The sequence below is a fragment of the Sciurus carolinensis genome, chromosome 2 (genome assembly GCF_902686445.1).
Source record: "Sciurus carolinensis chromosome 2, mSciCar1.2, whole genome shotgun sequence".
In the NCBI taxonomy this organism is placed as follows: Eukaryota; Metazoa; Chordata; class Mammalia; order Rodentia; family Sciuridae; genus Sciurus; species Sciurus carolinensis.
In genome coordinates this window covers 172,960,175-172,981,217 of record NC_062214.1, presented here as the reverse complement: position 1 = coordinate 172,981,217, position 21,043 = coordinate 172,960,175, and the positions used below count along the sequence as shown (strand labels likewise).

General features: G+C 38.4%; 1 protein-coding gene and 1 pseudogene across 6 annotated transcripts in view; both read left to right on the top strand.

Annotated features, from left to right (window-relative positions):
- The window catches only part of Arel1 (apoptosis resistant E3 ubiquitin protein ligase 1), a 46,392-nt gene that overhangs the window by 17,422 nt on the left and 7,927 nt on the right, over window positions 1-21,043 (top strand). For 2 of the 6 annotated variants that reach the window (XM_047540263.1, XM_047540262.1), the window contains exons 3-13: window positions 1,505-1,565; window positions 2,458-2,684; window positions 3,708-3,969; window positions 14,126-14,295; window positions 14,688-14,868; window positions 15,062-15,309; window positions 16,799-16,876; window positions 17,570-17,711; window positions 17,843-17,964; window positions 19,634-19,709; window positions 20,141-20,250. In XM_047540263.1, coding sequence (XP_047396219.1) covers window positions 1,550-1,565; window positions 2,458-2,684; window positions 3,708-3,969; window positions 14,126-14,295; window positions 14,688-14,868; window positions 15,062-15,309; window positions 16,799-16,876; window positions 17,570-17,711; window positions 17,843-17,964; window positions 19,634-19,709; window positions 20,141-20,250 — 1,632 coding nt within the window. In that variant the 5' untranslated portion in view covers window positions 1,505-1,549. Of the gene's footprint in view, window positions 1-1,504; window positions 1,566-2,457; window positions 2,685-3,512; window positions 3,601-3,707; window positions 3,970-14,125; window positions 14,296-14,687; window positions 14,869-15,061; window positions 15,310-16,798; window positions 16,877-17,569; window positions 17,712-17,842; window positions 17,965-19,633; window positions 19,710-20,140; window positions 20,251-21,043 lie in introns of those variants that run through there. The other 4 variants (XM_047540266.1, XM_047540265.1, XM_047540264.1 and 1 more) reach the window with 4 other exon arrangements.
- LOC124974120 (rRNA-processing protein FCF1 homolog) lies at window positions 18,593-19,205 on the top strand (annotated as a pseudogene).

Sequence of the window (21,043 nt, the reverse complement as noted above, 5' to 3'; positions counted from 1 at the left end):
TCTGAGGACAAGAAGTTTTCACATTGAGTATCACATTGGATAGCATCCAGGTGAGGAAGCACTTAAGACAGTTAAACTGCCAGTTTGGTCCCACTGGGTTATATAGCATCTCCTATAAGGTGCAGACAGATGCTTTTTGAGAGATAATGACAGCTTTTCAGCATAAGGTTCCAGAAGATATGATACTTGTTTGGGAAAGAGGCTCAGAAATTGTAATCCTAAATTTCAGGTCTGTATATTATCTTAATAATAGACCCTTTGGGGAGCACCATAATCAATGTATGCAACATTTCCACTGTTTCCTGTATTTTTTTTTCTAGTGGGACTTCAGATACCTGTCTTAATAGGAATATCTATGAAACTTAAGATGGTTGTTCCTCAAATTACCTACTATCTGTAGATTCCACTGAGAATATTATTATCAAAGCAACTGAAGGGCCATATTCTATCTCTTTTAATTTTTTTGAGCACAGTCAGACATAAAAGTGCACCCTGCAGTCCTTTTTTTGTTTAAGTTGTTTTTGTTCCTCTCAGATCTGAGCCTAGAAGTTTTAGCTATTTTGTTCTAAGTAATATTCTAGTGCTGACAGAGGTGCTGAGTATTGATAACCTCAACATATACTGCCTTAAAAACAAAGAATGAATTGAATGTGGAATGGAGAGCATCTGCAGCTCACACAAGATTATACTCAGTGAAGTGATAAGGAAGGTCAGCACACATTGCATTTTTTATTGGTGGTACCTTTGGTGGTTCAAATGATCAAATAAGTAACAAAGATTAAAGTTTTGTTCTGACAACAAGTTTAGTAACAGTGAAAGTTTCCCCTCAAACTCTGACCTTGGCAGACATCACTTAAGATGAGATATGCAATTTCTTCCTTTTGTTCCTCTCCACTGAACTCATTTTCCACAGGGACTCGTAGTTTGTCTGATTTGGTAATGGCACAAATGACTTCTCTTACATACTCACTGCTTATTATTGGGATGATCCACAGTTCATTTTAATTACATAGTGCCAACGTGGTAATAATAATACTTACTTTAAAAAAAATCTATATTTAACTGTTTCTACTTAGCTGAATTACTTCCAGAAGGCAAATACTGTAAAGGGCAAAAGTGCTTTCATTGTCCTTTTTGCTTGTGTTAATTAGAACTATTTTGCTTGGGGGAGGGAAACTGTCTTGGGAGCCCAGAATCTAAGAAGATGAAAACTATGTCACTGCATGTAACAGCAATAAAATTGTAATTAGCAATAAAGTAAGTGACTGTTTGTGGTGTTCTTAGGGTAGTCAGTAGATTGGAAGTCTTTAGGAGGAGAGATGCAATCTCTTTATTTGTGTGAAATATGTTGTAGGGTGCCTGTCAGGCTAGAGAGAAGGGACAAGGGTATTGGCCCTCTAGACTAGAGAACTGGTTGGCTGAAGCTATGTGCTTTACTTTGTCTCCCTCTAAGATGGCTATAAGGGAAAGTTCGAGAAAGAAACTAACACATTTTCTTTTGTAGCTGCAGCTGTGATCCTCGGCTGTCTGTTGGTACTGAAGGGACCTGATGTTTTACGTTATTGGTATGTTATAGAAAGGCTTTCTTTATTGTCTTTTTGTTATGACTGCCAGGTTCCTTTTGTCCTCGTGACTATTCCCTTCTCTCTTGAACACAGCTAGAAATATTTCCACTCATGCCAAAATGTACCTTCACGGGGTTGGCAGAGGAATTCATTCACTTGGGAAGTACTTATTGAGCAATTACAGTCTGTGCCAGACACTGTTTACTGTTGCACCAGGCAAAAAATCTGCCTTTAAGGAGTTCATAACATCAAGAGGAAGATGATCAAGGAGAACATAAGTTATAACAAATATGGGAGTTTGAGAGAGCCAAGAAGAGGGAACCCTTAACTCTAGTGGGGCTTGGGGAAGGCCTTTGCCTAGTGGACAAGGGAGGGAAAGGCTTCCAAATGGAGAGTACTGAATGCACGTTCTTTTTACTGCTTCTGTGAGTGCGCAGCACATCCTGGAAGGTGGGGCTGGGGGATTACTATCGATAATTTATGATATGGAACAGTGTTGGTGAACTTTTTCTGTTAAAGACCAGAGAGTAAATATTCCACTTTTGAAGGCCATATAGTCTCTTGCAACTACTAAGTTCTGCCAGTGTGATGCAGAAGCAGCTGTAGACAATTTGTACACCAATGGGTGTGACCGTGTCCCAGTAGAACTTCGTTTACAGAAACAGATAGTGGGTGGAATTTTTGGCCTGAGGGCTGTAGTTGCTGACCCCTGGTCTAGCCGAGAAGTTCCTCACTTCACCCACAGAGGAGGTGGCAACCCTGTGCAGTGTTTCTTCATCAGTCTTGCAGTCTCATCCTGACTCTAAGTTTTGTGAGATGGCTAGCCTGTTCTGTGATGGGAAGCTATAATGTGTAACCAGAAGCTGGTTTGTGTGTTTTCTCCTTTATATAGGTGGAATCACAGTGTCTGTGGTTGCATTCTTCTTCACAATTAAGTTCCTCTTTGAACTTGCCGCACGAGTAGTCAGCTTTCTTCAAAATGAAGACCGTGAGCGTCGAGGGGACCGGACTATTTATGACTACGTGCGGGGAAATTACCTGGATCCCCGGTCCTGCAAAGTCTCCTGGGATTGGAAGGACCCCTATGAGGTGGGCCACAGCATGGCCTTCCGAGTGCATGTAAGGGAATGTTTCTGTCTCCATCCCCATTGGGTTTTCTGAGTCACCTGCTTTCCAGAGGCCAGTTCAGTCCATTGATGGTGCTGGCTGGAATGTTAACATTTTCCCTTGTTTCTGATCTCCTCCCAGGAACTTGAGAATTGTTAATATACAAAGAGTGTTGAATTTCTCTACCCTTTTGGTTTGCTAGTTGCTTGGCTTTGAAAAAGTTTAAAGATTAATGTTACCTCTTCAAAAAATTGTACTGAGAAACTTAAATGTTAAAGATCAGGAGTCGGCAAACCACAGCCTGAGGGCCTTCTGTTTCTGTAAATGCATTGTTACTGGTTAATGTGACTGCTTTCTCACTTGAGTCCTTAGGACAGTTTAGTAGCTGTGCGTATGGCCCACAAAACCAAGAATATTTACCCTCTGGCACTTTACAGAGAAGCTTGCCACTGCCTGCAGCAATTTCTCTATTGGGTAGCATAAAACAAGGCAGGAGAGCTGGAACCCCTCCTACCCATACCTGTGTTTTCCTTTACTCGGTGCCAGTGCTGCCAGCCTACTGCCCAATTTGTTTAGTCTTGATAATATGATAGGTCTGGAAAGACCAAGGAAGCAGCATATGTGGTTCATATCTGTCAAGTCAAAATTGGTATGTTCTTGGGCTGAGATTGTGGCTCAGTGGTGGAGGGCTTGCCTAGAACATGTGAGGCACTCGGTTTGATCCTCAGCACAATATACAAAACTAAATAAAATAAAGTTATTAGTAAAAAAAAATCCACTTTAAAAAAAATTGGTGTGTTCTTGATTCAGTGGTGTATTCTACCCCTGTCCTCTGAACAGGTGAAGAATATGTTCATGACTTATTGATTTTCTTTGGTGTGCCGAGGGAATTTGTCTCTGTTTCTGTGAGCAGAACTGTAAGAAACAGGTAGGCAATGGGGTTTATCAGTATAACCTTGACTGGCTACTTCCTTTCTCCCCACTCTCTTATTACACCAAAAACATTTTTTTTTTTTCTCCTCTGCTCACTAACAGGTGCCCCTCTCCTCTCCTCTACAGTTATTTTATAAGAACGGGCAGCCTTTCCCTGCACATCGGCCTGTGGGACTGAGAGTTCACATCTCTCATGTTGAACTAGCAGTGGAAATTCCAGTGACCCAGGAAGTCCTTCAGGAACCCAATTCAAACGTGGTAAAGGTGGCCTTCACTGTGCGCAGAGCTGGGCGTTATGAAATTACAGTGAAGCTTGGTGGATTAAATGTGGCGTATAGTCCCTACTACAAAATTTTTCAACCTGGTATGTTCTTTATTCTTTCTTTCTCTTTCCATTCCTCCTTTGGTGTGTTGTTGTTGTTGTTGTTTTGGTGAGAGCCAAGGGGATTGAACCTAGGGCCTAATGTTTACCAAGCATGTAGTCTACCACAGAACTTTAACCCTTTACCCCTACATTTAATTCGCATGCCATAAAATGCATCTATTTAAAGTGGGCAGTTTAACCAGTCATGGTGGTGCATCCCTGTAATCCCAGCAAGTTGGGATGCTGAGGTATGAGGATCACAGGTTGGAGGGATGTAGACAGTGATAGAGCACTCCCTGGGTTCAATCCACAGTACTGCAAAAACAAACAAACAAATAAAACTATTAATAATATGTATAGTTTAATGTTTTTAAAAGTACACAGTTATTCAGTTATCACCATAGTCAATTTTAAAGCATTTTTGTTATCTCCAAAAGACTCATTATCAGTCACTTTGTCACCAAATCCCCAATCATAGATAACCACTTATCTATTCCTTCTGTAGAGCATTGTCTACTCTGGACATTTCTTGTAAATGTAATCATAAGATATGTGGTCATATGTGACTAGCTTATTTAACTTAATATAATACTTTTAAGACCTATCCATGTCATAGCATGAATCAATCCTTCATTTATTTTATTGCCAAGTAATCCTGTATATGGATATACCACATTTTATTTATCCATTGGTAAGTTGGTGGGCATTCGAATTTTTTCCACTTCTTGACTACCAAAGTAATGCTCCTGTGAAATTTTGTGTGTATATGTATTATATATATATTTTTATTTCCCAAGGAGTAGAATTGCTGAGTCATGAGACTGGCAAGTTCTTAAGGGCTCAGGGCACCAGAATACACAGAGAATAAATTCTTTTGATTTTTTAAAACCTTTTCAAGTTAAAGCATCTTGATACCAATCCCACCCTTGCTGCCAGTATGTTTTACTTCTCCCTGAAGAGTGTCTGCCATGCTTCTGGTATCTGGGAATTGAGGCTTTATTTTCCGCCTTGTGTCCTTCATGCCAGATAACAAATGCTCACTGACATTGAAGTTCATCAGTATAATCTCTGATTCTTGGTTTTGCAGCATACATGTGTTATGTGTTGGGGTCCTATCTGCCTTGTGCCTGACTTCTTTCAGGGACCATCATTAGATAATGGCTAGATTAGTATTCACAGAAATTTAGGACCATGGCTGACTTTGGGAGTCACACTGTAATGAGTGGGGCCTTAAGAAGATTGGTGTATCTTGACTGGTTCTCAGTTTGCTTTCTCCTGTAACAGAAGACTGCTCTAAACAAAGTAGCTCCCAAACCATCCCTCTATCTCCTTCACTTGAATGCCTCTCTCAGAAGATTTCTTTCCACATGAATTAGCACCTCACCTTCTTTCCACCAATGGAGAATAATTTAAATCGTTATAATATGTACCATCTTTGTTTTAATTTAATATTTTTGAGATAATTATATATTCACTTGCAATTATAAGAAATAATAGAGCGATCCAAGATGGCGGCCTAGAGGGAGACTGCACCCCCTGTCGCTCCAGAACCCAGGAGTTAAGAAGGGGAGGCATTGAGAGACTCGGACTGAAATAGAGCCACGGGTGAGTCTGCCCACTGGGTAAAGCTCGGCCCGGGGGGCAGGCCCAGATAGAGGTGGCTTATTGGAGCCGGGCAGGGCAGCTAGAGTCTTCCCAAGGTAGCCTTCCACACTCCGGCAGTGAGCTCCTCCCACACGGCCAGCCGCACGGTGCAGGCCCACAGTGAGAGCATTTCAGCACAGAGCCAGTTCCAAATCGTGGAACCAGTAGGGGGCTAGGGGCAGTTTTCTTCGGATACTGCTGCTTTATCAGATTCCTCCAAGACATCAGGCTACTGAAGGCTGGGAGGTGATACACTGGAAATCTACCGGGACACTATAAGCCAATAGCGGAAAACTGCAATATCTCAGGGTCCCACTTGACAACTGACCAATATGAGAAAACAAGGGAAGAAAATGTCCCAAACAAACCTAGATACTACATCAATAAAACCCAATGACAGCACAGCAGAAGAAATGTCAGAAAGGGAGTTCAGAATGTACGTAATTAAAACGATCAGGGAAGCAAATGAGGAGATGAAAGAGCAAATGCAGGCATTGAAGGAGGAGATGAAAGAGCAAATGCAGGCATTAAATGATCGCACCAATCAACAGTTAAAAGACCAAATACGGGAAGCAAGAGATCATTTCAATAAAGAGTTAGAGATACTGAAAAAAAACCAAACTGAAATACTTGAAATGAAGGAAACAATAAACCAAGTTAAAAACTCCATAGAAAGCATAACCAATAGAATGGAGCACCTGGAAGACAGAACCTCAGACATTGAAGACAAATTATTTAATCTCGAAAGCAAAGTTGGCCAAACAGAAAAGATGGTAAGAAATCATGAACAGAATCTACAAGAATTATGGGATATCATGAAAAGGCCAAATTTAAGAATTATTGGGATTGAGGAAGGCTTAGAGAAACAAACCAAAGGAATGAACAATCTATTCAATGAAATAATATCAGAAAATTTCCCAAATCTGAAGAATGAAATGGAAAACCAAATACAAGAGGCTTATAGAACTCCAAACATACAAAATTACAACAGACCCACACCAAGACACATTATTATGAAAATACCTAACATACAAAATAAAGACAGAATTTTAAAGGCCGCGAGAGAAAAGAATCAAATTACATTCAGAGGGAAACCAATAAGAATATCAGCAGATTTTTCAATCCAGACCCTAAAAGCCAGAAGGGCCTGGAACAACATTTACCAAGCCCTGAAAGAAAATGGATGCCAACCAAGAATCTTATACCCAGCAAAACTTACCTTCAAATTTTACGATGAAATAAGATCCTTCCATGATAAACAAAAGCTAAAGGAATTTACAAAAAGAAAGCCAGCATTACAGAACATTCTCAGCAAAATATTCCATGAGGAAGAGATGAAAAACAACGATGCAAATCAGCAACAGGAGGCGCTAGCCTAAAGGAATAGCCAAATAAAGGAGAAACCAAATCATGTCAAAAACAAATATGAGTCAATTGACTGGGAATACAAATCATATCACAATAATAACCCTGAATGTTAATGGCCTGAATTCATCAATCAAAAGACACAGACTGGCAGATTGGATTAAAAAGAAAAATCCAACAATATGCTGCCTGCAAGAGACTCACCTCATAGAAAGAGACACCCATAGACTAAAGGTGAAAGGATGGGGAAAAACATACCATGCACACGGACACAGCAAAAAAGCTGGAGTATCCATCCTCATCTCAGATAATGTGAACTTCAAACCAAAACTAGTCAGAAGGGATAAAGAAGGACATTACATGCTGCTTAAGGGAAGCATAAATCAGCAAGACATAACAATCATAAATATCTATGCCCCGAACATTGGCTCATCCACGTACGTCAAACAAATCCTTCTCAATTACAGAATTCAAATAGACCACAACACAATCATACTAGGCGATTTTAACACACCTCTCTCACCACTGGATAGATCGTCCAAACAAAAATTGAATAAAGCAACTATAGATCTCAACAACACAATCAGCAATTTAGACTTAACAGACATATATAGAATATACCATCCAACAAAGAACGAATACACTTTCTTCTCAACAGCACATGGATCCTTCTCTAAAATAGACCATATTTTATGCCACAAAGCTACTGTTAGCAAATACAAGAAGATAGAGATACTACCTTGTACTCTATCAGATCATAATGGATTAAAATTAGAAATAAATGACAGAATAAAAAACAAACTTCTCCAATACTTGGAGACTAAATAATACACTATTATACGATGAATGGATAACAGAAGACATCAGGAGAGAAATAAAAAAATTCTTAGAAGTAAACGAGAACAAAGACACATCATACCAAAATCTCTGGGACACTATGAAAGCAGTACTTAGAGGAAGATTTATTTCATGGGGTGCCTTCAAAAAAAGAAGTAGAAATCAACAAATAAACGACTTAACACTACAGCTCAAAGCGCTAGAAAAAGAAGAGCAGACCAATACCAAAAGTAGTAGAAGACAGGAAATAGTTAAAATCAGAGCCGAAATCAACGAAATCGAAACAAGAGAAACAATTGGAAAAATTAACAAAATAAATAGTTGGTTCTTTGAAAAAATAAATAAAATTGATAAACCCTTAGCCACACTAACAAAGAGAAAGAGGGAGAAAACTCAATTACTAAAATTCGGAATGAACAAGGAAACATCACAACAGACACGAGTGAAATACAAAACATAATTAGAAGCGATTTCGAAAATCTATACTCCAACAAAACAGAAAACCTCGAAGACATCAACAAATTTCTAGAGACATATGAACTACCTAAACTGAACGAGGAGGACATACACAACTTAAATAAACCAATTTCAAGCAATGAAATAGAAGAGGTCATCAAAAGCCTACCAACAAAGAAAAGTCCAGGACCAGATGGGTTCTCAGCCGAGTTCTACAAAACCTTTAAAGAAGAGCTCATTCCAATACTCCTCAAACTATTCCATGAAATAGAAGAGGAGGGAACCCTCCCAAACTCGTTCTATGAAGCCAATATCACCCTGATACCTAAACCAGACAGAGACACATCGAGGAAGGAAAATTTCAGACCAATATCCTTAATGAACATCGATGCAAAAATTCTCAACAAAATTTTAGCAAATCGCATACAAATATATATTAAAAAGATAGTGCACCACGATCAAGTGGGTTTTATCCCAGGGATGCAAGGTTGGTTCAACATTCGGAAATCAATAAATGTCATTCACCATATCAACAGACTTAAAGTTAAGAATCACATGATTATTTCAATAGATGCAGAAAAAGCATTCGATAAAATACAGCATCCCTTCATGCTCAAAACACTAGAAAAAATTGGGGTAGTGGGAACATTCCTAAACATTATAAAGGCAATCTACGCTAAGCCCATGGCTAATATCATTCTAAATGGTGAAAAACTGAAAGCGTTCCCCCTAAAAACTGGAACAAGGCAGGGATGCCCTCTTTCACCACTTCTATTCAACATCGTCCTTGAGACTCTAGCCAGAGCAATCAGACAAACCAAAGAAATTAAAGGGATACAAATAGGAAAAGAAGAACTCAAACTATCCCTGTTCGCTGATGACATGATTATATATTTAGAGGAACCTGGAAATTCCACCAGAAAACTTTTAGAACTCATAAGTGAATTCAGTAAAGTAGCAGGTTACAAGATCAATGCTCATAAATCCAATGCATTTTTATACATAAGTGATGAATCTTCAGAAAGAGAAATTAGGAAAACTACCCCATTCACAATAGCATCGAAAAAAATAAAATACTTGGGAATCATTCTCACAAAAGAGGTGAAAGACCTCTACAATGAGAACTACAGAACACTAAAGAAAGAAATTCAAGAAAACCTTAGAAGATGGAAAGATCTCCCATGTTCCTGGATAGGCAGAATTAATATCATCAAAATGGCTATACTACCTAAAGTGCTATACAGATTCAATGCAATTCCAATTAAAATCCCAATGATGTACCTTGCAGAAATAGAGCAAGCAATTATGAAATTCATCTGGAAGAATAAAAAACCTAGAATAGCTAAAGCAATCCTCAGTAGCAAGAGCGAAGCAGGGGGTATTGCAATACCAGATCTTCAACTCTACTACAAAGCAATAGTAACAAAAACGGCATGGTATTGGTACCAAAATAGACAGGTAGATCAATGGTACAGAATAGAGGACATGGACACAAACCCAAATAAATACAATTTTCTCATACTAGACAAAGGTTCCAAAAATATGCAATGGAGAAAAGATAACCTCTTCAACAAATGGTGCTGGGAAAACTGGAAAACCATATGCAATAGAATGAAATTAAACCCCTATCTCTCACCCTACACAAAACTCTCAAAATGGATCAGGGACCTTGGAATCAGACCAGAGACCCTGCATCTTATAGAAGAAAAAGTAGGTACAAATCTTCAACTTGTTGGCTTAGGATCAGACTTCTTTAACAGGACTCCCATAGCACAAGAAATAAAAGCAAGAATCAACAACTGGGATAGATTCAAACTAAAAAGCTTTCTCTCAGCAAAGGAAACTATCAGAAATGTGAAGAGAGAGCCTACAGAGTGGGAGAATATTTTTGCCAACCATACCTCAGATAGAGCGCTAATTTCCAGAATCTATAAAGAACTCAAAAAACTCTACACGAAGAATACAAATAATCCAATCAACAAATGGGCTAAGGAAATGAACAGACACTTCACAGAAGAAGATGTACAAGTAATCAACAGATATATGAAAAAATGTTCAACATCCCTAGTAATAAGGGAAATGCAAATCAAAACTACCCTGAGATTTCATCTCACCCCAATTAGAATGGCGATTATCAAGAACACAAGCAACAATAGGTGTTGGCGAGGATGTGGTGAAAAAGGAACACTCATACTTTGCTGGTGGGGTTGCAAATTAGTGCAGCCACTCTGGAAAGCAGTGTGGAGATTCCTCAGAAAGCTTGGAATGGAAACACCATTTGACCCAGCTATCCCACTCCTTGGTCTATACCCAAAGGACTTAAAATCAGCATACTACAGAGATACAGCCACATCAATGTTCATTGCTGCTCAATTCACCATAGCCAGATTGTGGAACCAACCTAGATGCCCTTCAGTTGATGAATGGATAAAGAAACTGTGGCATATTTATACAATGGAATATTACTCCGCAATGAAGAATGATAAAATTATGGCATTTGTAGGCAAATGGTCGAAATTGGAGAATATCATGCTAAGTGAGATAAGCCAATCTCAAAAAACTAAAGGACGAATGATCTCGCTGATAAGCGGATGAGGACATATAATGGGGGTGGGAGGGGTTAGCATTAGGTTTAGGGTTAGGTTTAGAGTTAGGCTAAGGAGAGCGGTAAGAATGAAGGAAAGAAGGACTTATAAAGGGAAAAGGGTGGGAGAGGTGGGGGGGAAGGGGAAAAAAAAGAAACATCATTACCCTATGTAAACGTAAAAAAATAAATAAAATAAAAAAAAAAAAAAAAAAAGAAATAATAGAAATCTGGTATATGCTTTACCTAATGGTAACATCTTTCAAAACTATAGCCTGGTGTGGTATAGTACAATATCACAACCAGGTTTTTGACATTGATATAGTCAAGGTACAGAACTTTATCACCCTAAAGATCTCTCATGTTGCCCTTTTGTAGCCACTCCATTTCCCCACTCTCACCAACCTGTTTCTTAACCCTTGGAAACTCACTAATCTTTTTCCATTTCTATACTTTTGTCATTTGATGAATGTTACATAAGTAGAATCATAAGGTATGCAACCTCTTGGGATTGGCTTTTTTTTCACTCAGCATAATATTCTGGAGTTGCAACCAGATTGTGGAGTGTATCAGTAGTTGGTTCATTTTTATTGGTGAGTACTATTCAATGATATGAATGTTATTTATCCATTTAAGAACATCTGGATTGTTTTCAACTTTTGACTGTCTTGAATAAAACTGCAATAAACTTTCATGTTCAGGTTTTGTGTGAACATAAGATTTCATTTTTCGGTATAAATACCCTGGAGTGTAATTGCTGAGTTGTATGGTAATGACATGCTTAGTTTTTTAAACATGAAATTGCCAAACTCTTTCCAGAGTGACCTATCACATCTTATATACCATTAGCAACATTTACATAATCCAGCTTCTTATGTCCTTGTCAACATGTAATATTGTCACTTTTTAATTTTAGCCATTCTGATAAGTATATGCTGTCTCATTATGGTTTTAATTCACATTTCCCAAATGGTTTGTTGAGGTTGAACATCTCTTCATGTGCTTATTGTCATCTGTGTATTCTCTTGGGTGAAATATCTCTTTGTGTCTTTTGCCCATTTTTTAAGTGGATTTTTTTTTCAATGTTGAATTTTGAAAATTCTTTAAATATATATTCTGCATACCAGTCCCTTGGTAAGTCTTTGGTTTGCAAATATTTTTCAAGTCCGTGGCCTTTTTTTTTTTTTTTTTCATCTCCTGTCAGGATCTTTCACAGAGCCAAAGTTTTTAATTTTGGCAAAATCCAGTTTTATCCATTTTTTATTTTGTGGTCATGCTTTGGTATCCCTTTTGAATTCTTGAATTCTTGAGTAATCCCAGTCCTAAAGGTATTTTTGTGTTTTTTCCTGAAAGTTTTATGGTACCTGGTGCAGTGATGTCTGCCTGCAATCCCAGCAATTCAGGAGGGTGAGGCAGGAGGATCTCAAATTTGAGGTCAGTCTCAGCAATTTAGTGAGACCCTGTCTTTTTTTTTTTTTTTTTTTATTAAAGGGCTAGGGATGTAACTCAGTGGTAGAGTGCCCCTAGGTTCAATCGCCAGTATAAAAAAGAAAAAAAGAACTTGAAGATGCAGGTAGAAGATAAAAATTATGATTTTACATACCAAGAGATGACCTCTGTTAACATTTTTATGTTTTTTCTTTCAGTCTTCTTTATAATAATGTTTCTAAATTGGACTTGTGCTATTATATAAACAATATTATACCTGCCTTTTCACTGAACATTTGTGAGCATTTTCTAGTACTGTTATTCTTTAAAAGTATCATTTTAAAATCTTTATATAACATTCTATCATAGGGATCCTTTTTTTTTTTTTTTTTTTTTTTTTTTTTTTGGTGGGGGAGATACTGGGGATTGAACCCAGGGACACTCAACTATTGAGCCCCAGCCCCAGCCCTAGCCCTTTGTTTTTGTATTTTATTTAGAGACTGGGTCTCATAAGTTGCTTAGGGACTTGCTAAATAGCTGAGGCTTGCTTTGAACTTATGATCCTCCTGCCTCAGCCTCCTGAGCTGCTGGGATTACAGGTGTGAGCCACCATATCTGGAATAGGTATCTCTTGTAGTTTACATAACATTTTTTTGTTTGTACCAAAAGTACAAAAAAAAAAAAAAAAAGTACTAGTACCAAAGAAAAAGAAAAATTTAATGGTTTTCACATTTTTTATTTAAGGTTGTGATTTATATTTAAGGTTAGTTATTTTTTGTATGTAAGACTTAGGTCAAGGTTGGGGGTTTTTGTCCCCCCCCCCCCCGTTTTCTTGCTCATATTATCTGTTCTTTTCCTTCAGTATAGTACTTTGCAACCTTTGTCAAATATCACCTGGGTGGTGGTCTATTTCTGGGTTCTCTTTTCTTTTCTACTGATCTGTGTGTCTTCCCCCAACCAGCACTATAAAATCTTGATTACTGTAATAATTATAAGTCCTGAAATTGGCAAACTGACTCTTCCAACTTTATTATTACAAAATTGTTTTGGCTATTCTGTTTCCTTTGCCTTTCCATATAAATTTTTGGATAATGTCTAACTCTATAAATAATCCCGTTGGAATTTTAAGAAGAATTATGTTAACCCTATATATCAATTTGGGGAGAATTGAAATCTTTACTGTGTTGAATCTTCCAGTTCATAAACATGGTATTTTTCATTTAAGATCTTCATTTAAGATGCTTTTTGTTTTTCTTATCAACATTTTGGAGATTTCCATGTATGAGTCTTATACCATATTTTATTAGATTTGTACCCCTTTCATTTTTTGCCATTGTTCACACAAGTTTTGAGACTTGTTTTTCATTTAATACTCTTTAAATCCTTTGTCACAATTAACATGTTAAATTAAGAGAGCACATAAACTCTGACTAAAGTGTGGTACAAATTTAGTGAAAGCCTGATCTTTTACCTGGTTATTGTATATTCTCGCTATAACCCAATCCAGGCAATTATTTTATACATGTTGGCAAAATGTATTAATGCATTTATAAAGCCTATCTTACTCCTAGGTTCCCTAAGGAACTCTAGCACTGCATCTTTAACTCTCAGTTCTTTTTCATCCATGTTTTAATTCTGTTTAGTGCTGGTAGTTGTTCAGAATTTATAAAAATGAGTCCCGAAATTTCATTTGAATTAATTTATTTACTTTCCTCTTCCCTCCTCTTCATAGTGTTTAATTGCCCCTAGGACTTGGGAGCTTTCTGACTCACTAAGCAGATCTTTGTGCCCTGAAGAGTATCTCTGCTATCCCTAAATGTTAGATTCCATTGTCTGTTCCAGGAATGGTGGTTCCTTCCAAGACCAAAATTGTGTGCCATTTTTCTACTCTTGTGTTGACCTGTGGGCAGCCACACACCCTTCAAATAGTGCCCCGAGATGAGTATGACAACCCTACCAACAATTCTGCATCCCTGAGAGATGAACACAATTATAGCGTGTCCATTCATGAGGTAAGTGGCCCCCTTTTTTAAAAAAATTTTTTTTAATTTTCCTGTCTTGTTGAGGGCAGACTCCTTCTGTCATACTTACTTTTTCTAATTTACTCCCATCTCTTGTCCCCTTCTCTGGACTTCTGTGTTGTCATATCTTTATCTGACAGTACCTGACTGTCTCATTAGGCATTATGAGACTTAGATTACATGAGATAGGAATGTTCTTTGCAAAGAGTAAGTTGCCTTGGGGTTGTGACTCAGTGGTAGAGTGCTTGCCTAGTATGTGTGAGGCACTGGGTCTGATCCTCAGCACCACATAAAAATAAATAAATAAAATAAAGGTATGGTGTCCATCATAAGTTGCAGGGAAAATGGTACATGTTAAGTAATGCTTTGTTTTTTTCCCATAGCTTGGCCCTCAAGAAGAGGAGACTACTGGAGTCTCATTTGAGAAGTCGGTGACATCGAACAGGCAGACTTGCCAGGTGTTCTTGCGACTTACCCTGCATTCTCGTGGTTGCTTCCATGCCTGCATTTCATACCAAAATCAGCCGATCAATAATGGCGAATTTGATATTATTGTCTTAACTGGTGAGTTGGAAGCTGTGATTTAGTATTTCTGCCCCACTCCCCACCACTTCTTTGTATGTCTGCACTCCTGTCCCGCCAAATGTTTGATATTTGAGCCACACTTCCCTTAGTATTTTATAAACAAGATACCTAGAAATAGGCAATTTTTTCCTCCCAGACTCCTACTTTAAATCTCATCCTTGTTGTGTTTCAGAGAATGAGAAGAATATAGTTGAGCGCAATGTATCCACCTCAGGAGTGAGCATTTACTTTGAGGCTTATCTTTATAATGCTACTAACTGTACTAGCACACCATGGCACCTCCCACCCATGCACATGAGCTCTTCCCAGCGCCGGCCCTCCACTGCTATTGAGGAAGAAGATGAAGACTCACCCTCAGAGTGCCACACTCCTGAGAAGGTGAAGAAACCGAAGAAGGTGTACTGCTATGTGTCACCAAAGGTTGGAACCCCCTTTTTTGCATTTTAGCTCCCCTGCCTAAGCCTGCCAGTATTTGGGAATTGGTAACAGTAACAACAAAATAACAGTCTGAGTGCTGGTGGGCTAGATCATTAACTTGACTTGAAGGGCTTTTGGATGCTAAGAGAGGCTACTGAAAGTGGAGCAGTAGATTGATATTTGTTTGGGACTAGACTAGATTTCTTTCTAGAGAGACTTTGTGCCTTGGCACTGTGAGCACCTGTCTGTGCTGCCCTTTGATTGCTTCAGTGGAGAATTTTTCAAGGCAGGGCTGTGAGTTGTAAGTCACTTTTAACCATTAAGAAGTTCTGACCAGGATAAAATCACTGTTGGACCCTTGTGCTCGGTTGAAACAATTTGATCTTTCATTCTGTAATTTGTGAAACCTCAATAAATAGATGTCACATCAGGCTCCAAGATTGGAATAAAGAAATTTTGGCAGAGACAAGAAGGTGAACTTCCCAAGCCCCTGAGCTCAGAGGCACTTTGTATAAGAGTTTCATTTGAATATTTGTATTTTCTTAGTAAGTTCTCATGAAAATGAGACTCTGTTGAAATATCCCATTTTATCCCTTTAATCTCATAACTAAAACTTAAGTTCAAATTCTGTTCTCCTTCACTGTATATCATCTTCATGTAAAAATTTAGGCTTTATTTGGACTAGGAGGGAGGTAATGAGGGAAATGGGTGGGGTGAATGAATCAAACAAGACTGGCTGTGAATTGATCATTGTTAAAGCTAGTGATGGGTTCATTATACTGTCTTCTCTTTAGTATGTATTGAAATTTTTCTTCAGTGGAAAGTGTCTTTAAATCAAGAAGAAAACCTGACCTGCCTCATGTTCAGATAACAAGGTTTTTGTTTATTTAGATTAAAGGATTATTGCATTCTTTTCCTTTTTTGTGAATTGCATACAGAATTCTTTATCCTTGCATGGGGTATTTTGTTGAACTTTTTCTGTGCTCCCCGAGCCCCCACAACACACACACACACACATTACTATCTTCCTCCCTTTCCATCCCTGCAAATCCTTGGCCATTCTAGTAGGAAGAAAGTAGTTGGGTTTGGAAGACTGGTATGCCCTGTCCATGAACTTGAACAAAGTCATTATGAGCAGCACTGGGCTGAGTAGGAGATCAGGATTGTTTCTAGGTGAAATGTTCACTATTCATTAAGTAAAAATCTGATCCCAGCTGTATTTAAATTAATTATAAATTCATTATCTAAATTATATAGCTAAGACTTGAGTTTTAAGATTATAAAATTTCTCTTCAATTGTAGTGTCATTGTAATATTTTTAATTTGCCTTTTTAGAGATAGAGTTATTTTAGTACTGTTAAGTATATTTATTTTTGCCCATCAAAGAAAAAGGTTATCATGAGAAACAGAGACATTGCTATTTGAATCAAAATACCCAAATAGGGCCCTTTTATTTATCACTCACTTTATTTTCTGTGTGTTCGTCCTCTAGCAATTCTCAGTGAAGGAGTTCTATCTGAAAATCATTCCCTGGCGTCTGTACACCTTCCGAGTATGCCCAGGAACAAAAGTAAGTTGGACCTTACATCTGGTTCTTGCTGAGCAGTCTTCAGTTCTTAGGATGTTTCAACACCCCCATCCCCGACTGCACACACATGCACCAGGGTTTTCAGTGTTTCTGGAAGTTCTCTCCCTGTGCACACGGAATTCATTTCCAAATTTAAAAAGGTATTATCTTCTCACTTAAATGACACAAAGAACGTGTAACTCCTGGAAGGACATGTGCCTACAGAAATGGGAGTTAGCAGCGACTCAGAATACTTTACCTTACCTTTTGTCTCTAGGACTAAGTTCATATTCAGGGCCTTGGTAACTCTGGCCCCAGTTTGGTCTCCCAGTGTGCTAAAGCTCTTTCTTTCAGAAGAAATATTCTCTCATATGTTTTCTTAAAAGTTTTTTTTTTTTTTTTTTAACTTTTCTGCGCTTTTAGAATATAAACTTTTGTCCGAAGGTTTGTATATGTCATTTTATAAAAATCACTTTCCTCTAGCAGTTTGGAGTGGCAATTTTTGTTATAATTTTTAAGGTTTGAATTGTAGAACATTGAGGTAAAAAACAAGGAGATGTACTCCTGGTTGGTGTTCACTCAGAGAAAACATGTTTACCTTCTTTTTGTGGTTTGTATAGAAGGGATAGTTTTTGCTGGGATTGAAGGTTTTATAGATTAACTCTTTTTTCTTTTTTTTTTTTTTTCCTTTGTTAGTTTTCCTACCTTGGCCCTGACCCTGTTCATAAGCTCCTCACACTGGTAGTGGATGATGGCATTCAACCTCCTGTGGAGCTCAGCTGTAAGGAGAGGAACATTCTAGCAGCCACTTTCATCCGTTCCCTGCATAAGAACATTGGTAAGGATGGACGGGGATTCAGCTGGGAAGGTAGCAATGCCAGCTGCCCTTGGGTCCCAAGGGTGTAAAGGTGGGACTCTCCAATGTCTGCTAATGTGGCTCTAATCATAATGAATCTTGCTGTTCCTCAGGAGGCTCTGAGACCTTTCAGGACAAGGTAAACTTTTTCCAGCGAGAGCTTCGGCAGGTACATATGAAAAGGCCACATTCCAAAGTCACCCTGAAGGTCAGCAGACACGCTTTGTTGGAATCGGTGGGTAAAGTTTCATCATTTCATCTCCATCAGCAGATGTCTGTTAGAAACTGTTTGCTCTTCTCTTTGATCTGCTAACTTTGGGGCAGATGTTGGAGGTATTGTACCCAGGGGAGACTAGGTGACACAATTAGCTTTTAGGCCTGTGGTAAACTAGTTCCACAACAGTCTCCTATGCAGGAAGGTGAAGTGGTTACAAAAGGAAGTTCCTGTTATTAAATCCTTGGAATAGAAGAGTTCTTGTTGGATTAAAAAGAAGTGATTTTTGTTGTCACTCTGGTCTGATGGAAAAGGAACACCTGACGTGTGTCTGTCTCCACCACACAGACACTGGCATGGATCTGACATTCCCCAGGAATGAGAAGGCTTAATTCCTGTCCAGAAAGTGTTTGTGGTGTTTGGCTCTGGTAGGTGTGACTGGAAACCCCTTTTCTCAGCCACACTCTCCATGTGGCATGGCTTACTGCCCAAACCTCGCCTTGTGGATAAAGATATCTAGTGAATAGATTGTACTTAACTGAAACTCATTGGTTCTCTTGCTTACAGCTTAATGACTTGGGTCATTTTTTCTTCCTGCAAGAGTTTTTTCATTAATAAAATGAGGATCGTTGGGGTGTATGGCATAAACATGGGAAGATGAAAGAAAGCAAGGAAGTATGCAACCATGAAGCATATGCTTAGTCTTGGAGATAAGAGGCTTAAAGAAAACAATAGATTAAAACCCAAAAAGAAACAAAAGGAAGATCTCAGTGCACCGAAGGAAAGAGAAGTCCCCAAAAATCTTCCTGCTTAGTCTTCCAATACAGTATGCAGCTGGGCCCACCTTATCACATCCTGGAGGTTACCAATTTTATTAATTTTTTCGCTAACACCAAACTGGACTTAGTGCAGTCAGTGATGAACTGTCTGCCATGTGTATCGCTCATATAACTGTGTAATGGTTGAAATTGAGAAATTGGGGCAGAACTTATCAAGCAACTCTAAGGATTGCTAAGGACACATGGTTTGAACAGTTTTACCATGCACACACAAAGGAACCTATGGGGACGAACTGCTTAGTACAGAGAGTAACTTGGCACTAGTGTTACATCATGACCACAGTTGACCATGACCTTAAATGAAGAATCTGGAAGATCCCTGGTGTTTCTATCATATACATCTCTAACCATAGATGCAACATCAAACAAATGCCAGATGATCCCCCTCAGTTTTTACAAGACAAAGTTCCCATCTTCCGTTGACCAGCTTTATTTATTGCCAGTTCAGTAAACATGCTATAGCATGAATTATTCTGTTCATCCATTTGCTCTATTATGAGCTGAGTATGGTTAAATATACTCACTTCTTGATGCTTTTTGAAAATGATATTTTGCCTCATTTTAGAAAATGAAAATAAAATGAGGGCAATTAAAAAAAACAACTTCAGTTTTCCAGCAAAATGATGGTGTAAAGACAAATTATTTTTTAAAGCCTTAAATTTCTTCTAGAGATCTGTGCACTTTAAATATAAGACGATATTACAAAAGCTTATTTCTACTGATCTCCTCTGACATCTGACATAATAGTGGTTATGTCAGTGAACAGTGGCAGTGCTCTTGTGTTTTTGTCTTTAGCATCCAAGGGTGCCAACCAGTGTTCTCACAGTTTCCTTCCTGTCACTGCTTTTCAGTCTTTGAAGGCCACTCGAAATTTCTCCATCTCAGATTGGAGCAAGAACTTTGAAGTGGTTTTCCAGGATGAAGAAGGTCAGTTTTGAGATTTCATTTTATCTTTCTACTCCCCCTACACATAAAAACAACTCAACTTCCAGGAGTCAAGAAAAAAAATGATAGTGTTTACTGGCCAGATGGCAAGGTGGAGCTGATGGAGCAAAGACATAGGGATTGGAGGGAGTTTGAACCAAAAGGACAAAGTAACTATTGCAAAACCAGGAAATATGTCCATTTCTTAGGATCTCTGATCTTTTGTGTTTCCAGTAGCTTAGTGACCAGAATACTTTGATCCTACAGAAAGGAATGGGATTTCAAAAAATGTTCACCGTTTAGGTGACTTGCAGTGGAGATACAGTAAGGTAATGGAATGGAGGAAATGTGGAAAGTGTAAAATCACCAATAAACAAACAAAGATGATAAGAGGAGGTAGGTTCCTCTTCATTTATTTTCATTATTCTTTTCAGCTCTGGACTGGGGAGGGCCTCGCCGGGAATGGTTTGAACTAATCTGCAAAGCACTGTTTGATACCACCAATCAGCTCTTCACCCGTTTCAGTGACAACAACCAAGCTTTAGTGAGTCTGACTTTCCCCTGGGTGGGTGGAAAGTGTGGAACATGTAATGAATACACAAGGGTTTGAAGTTTTGAAAGTCTTTCAACCCCTGTCCTGTTCTTAATTTTGCTCCTTACAGTGTGAGCTAATCAGGTTGCTTCCATCCTAATTGCCTTCATTATTTCATCTGTAAGATAGGAGAAAATGAAGCCAGTTGAATATGAAGCTACTTTCTCAAAACATGCCTGAAGTAATAGGAATAAAAAAAGTAGACTTTGAAAAAAAAAAAAAAAAAAAAAAAACCACTTTGACTGAAAGAAGTTCTAGTTCAGTGAAAATGCATCTTATCACCCACTGATTAATTTCCATACTCAGCCAGGGACCTCAAACTTAATACAAGATTCTTTAGCTGAGTAAAAATTCATCCCTGTTTTTTATCCTTCAGTCACTTTAAAATACTCAGTGGTGGGGCTGGGGAGATAGCTCAGTCGGTAGAGTGCTTGCCTCGCAAACACAAAGTCCTGGGTTTGATCCCCAGCACCGCAAAAAAAAAAAAAAAATTACTCAGTGGTGGCTACCAAAAGACCAGTGTTATTTGGATGAGCTCTTCGATCCTCACACTGAAATTCTTGCTCCCCTGTCATGGTGTGTTAGTCAGCTTCTTGTTACTATAACAAATACCTGAGAAAATCAACTTGTAAAGAGAAAGGGTGTATTTGGCTCACAGTTATGGAGGCTTTAGTCCATGGTTAGCTGGTTCCGTTTTGGGGCCTGTGTTAAGGCAGCACATAATGGTGGCAGTGCATGACAAAAC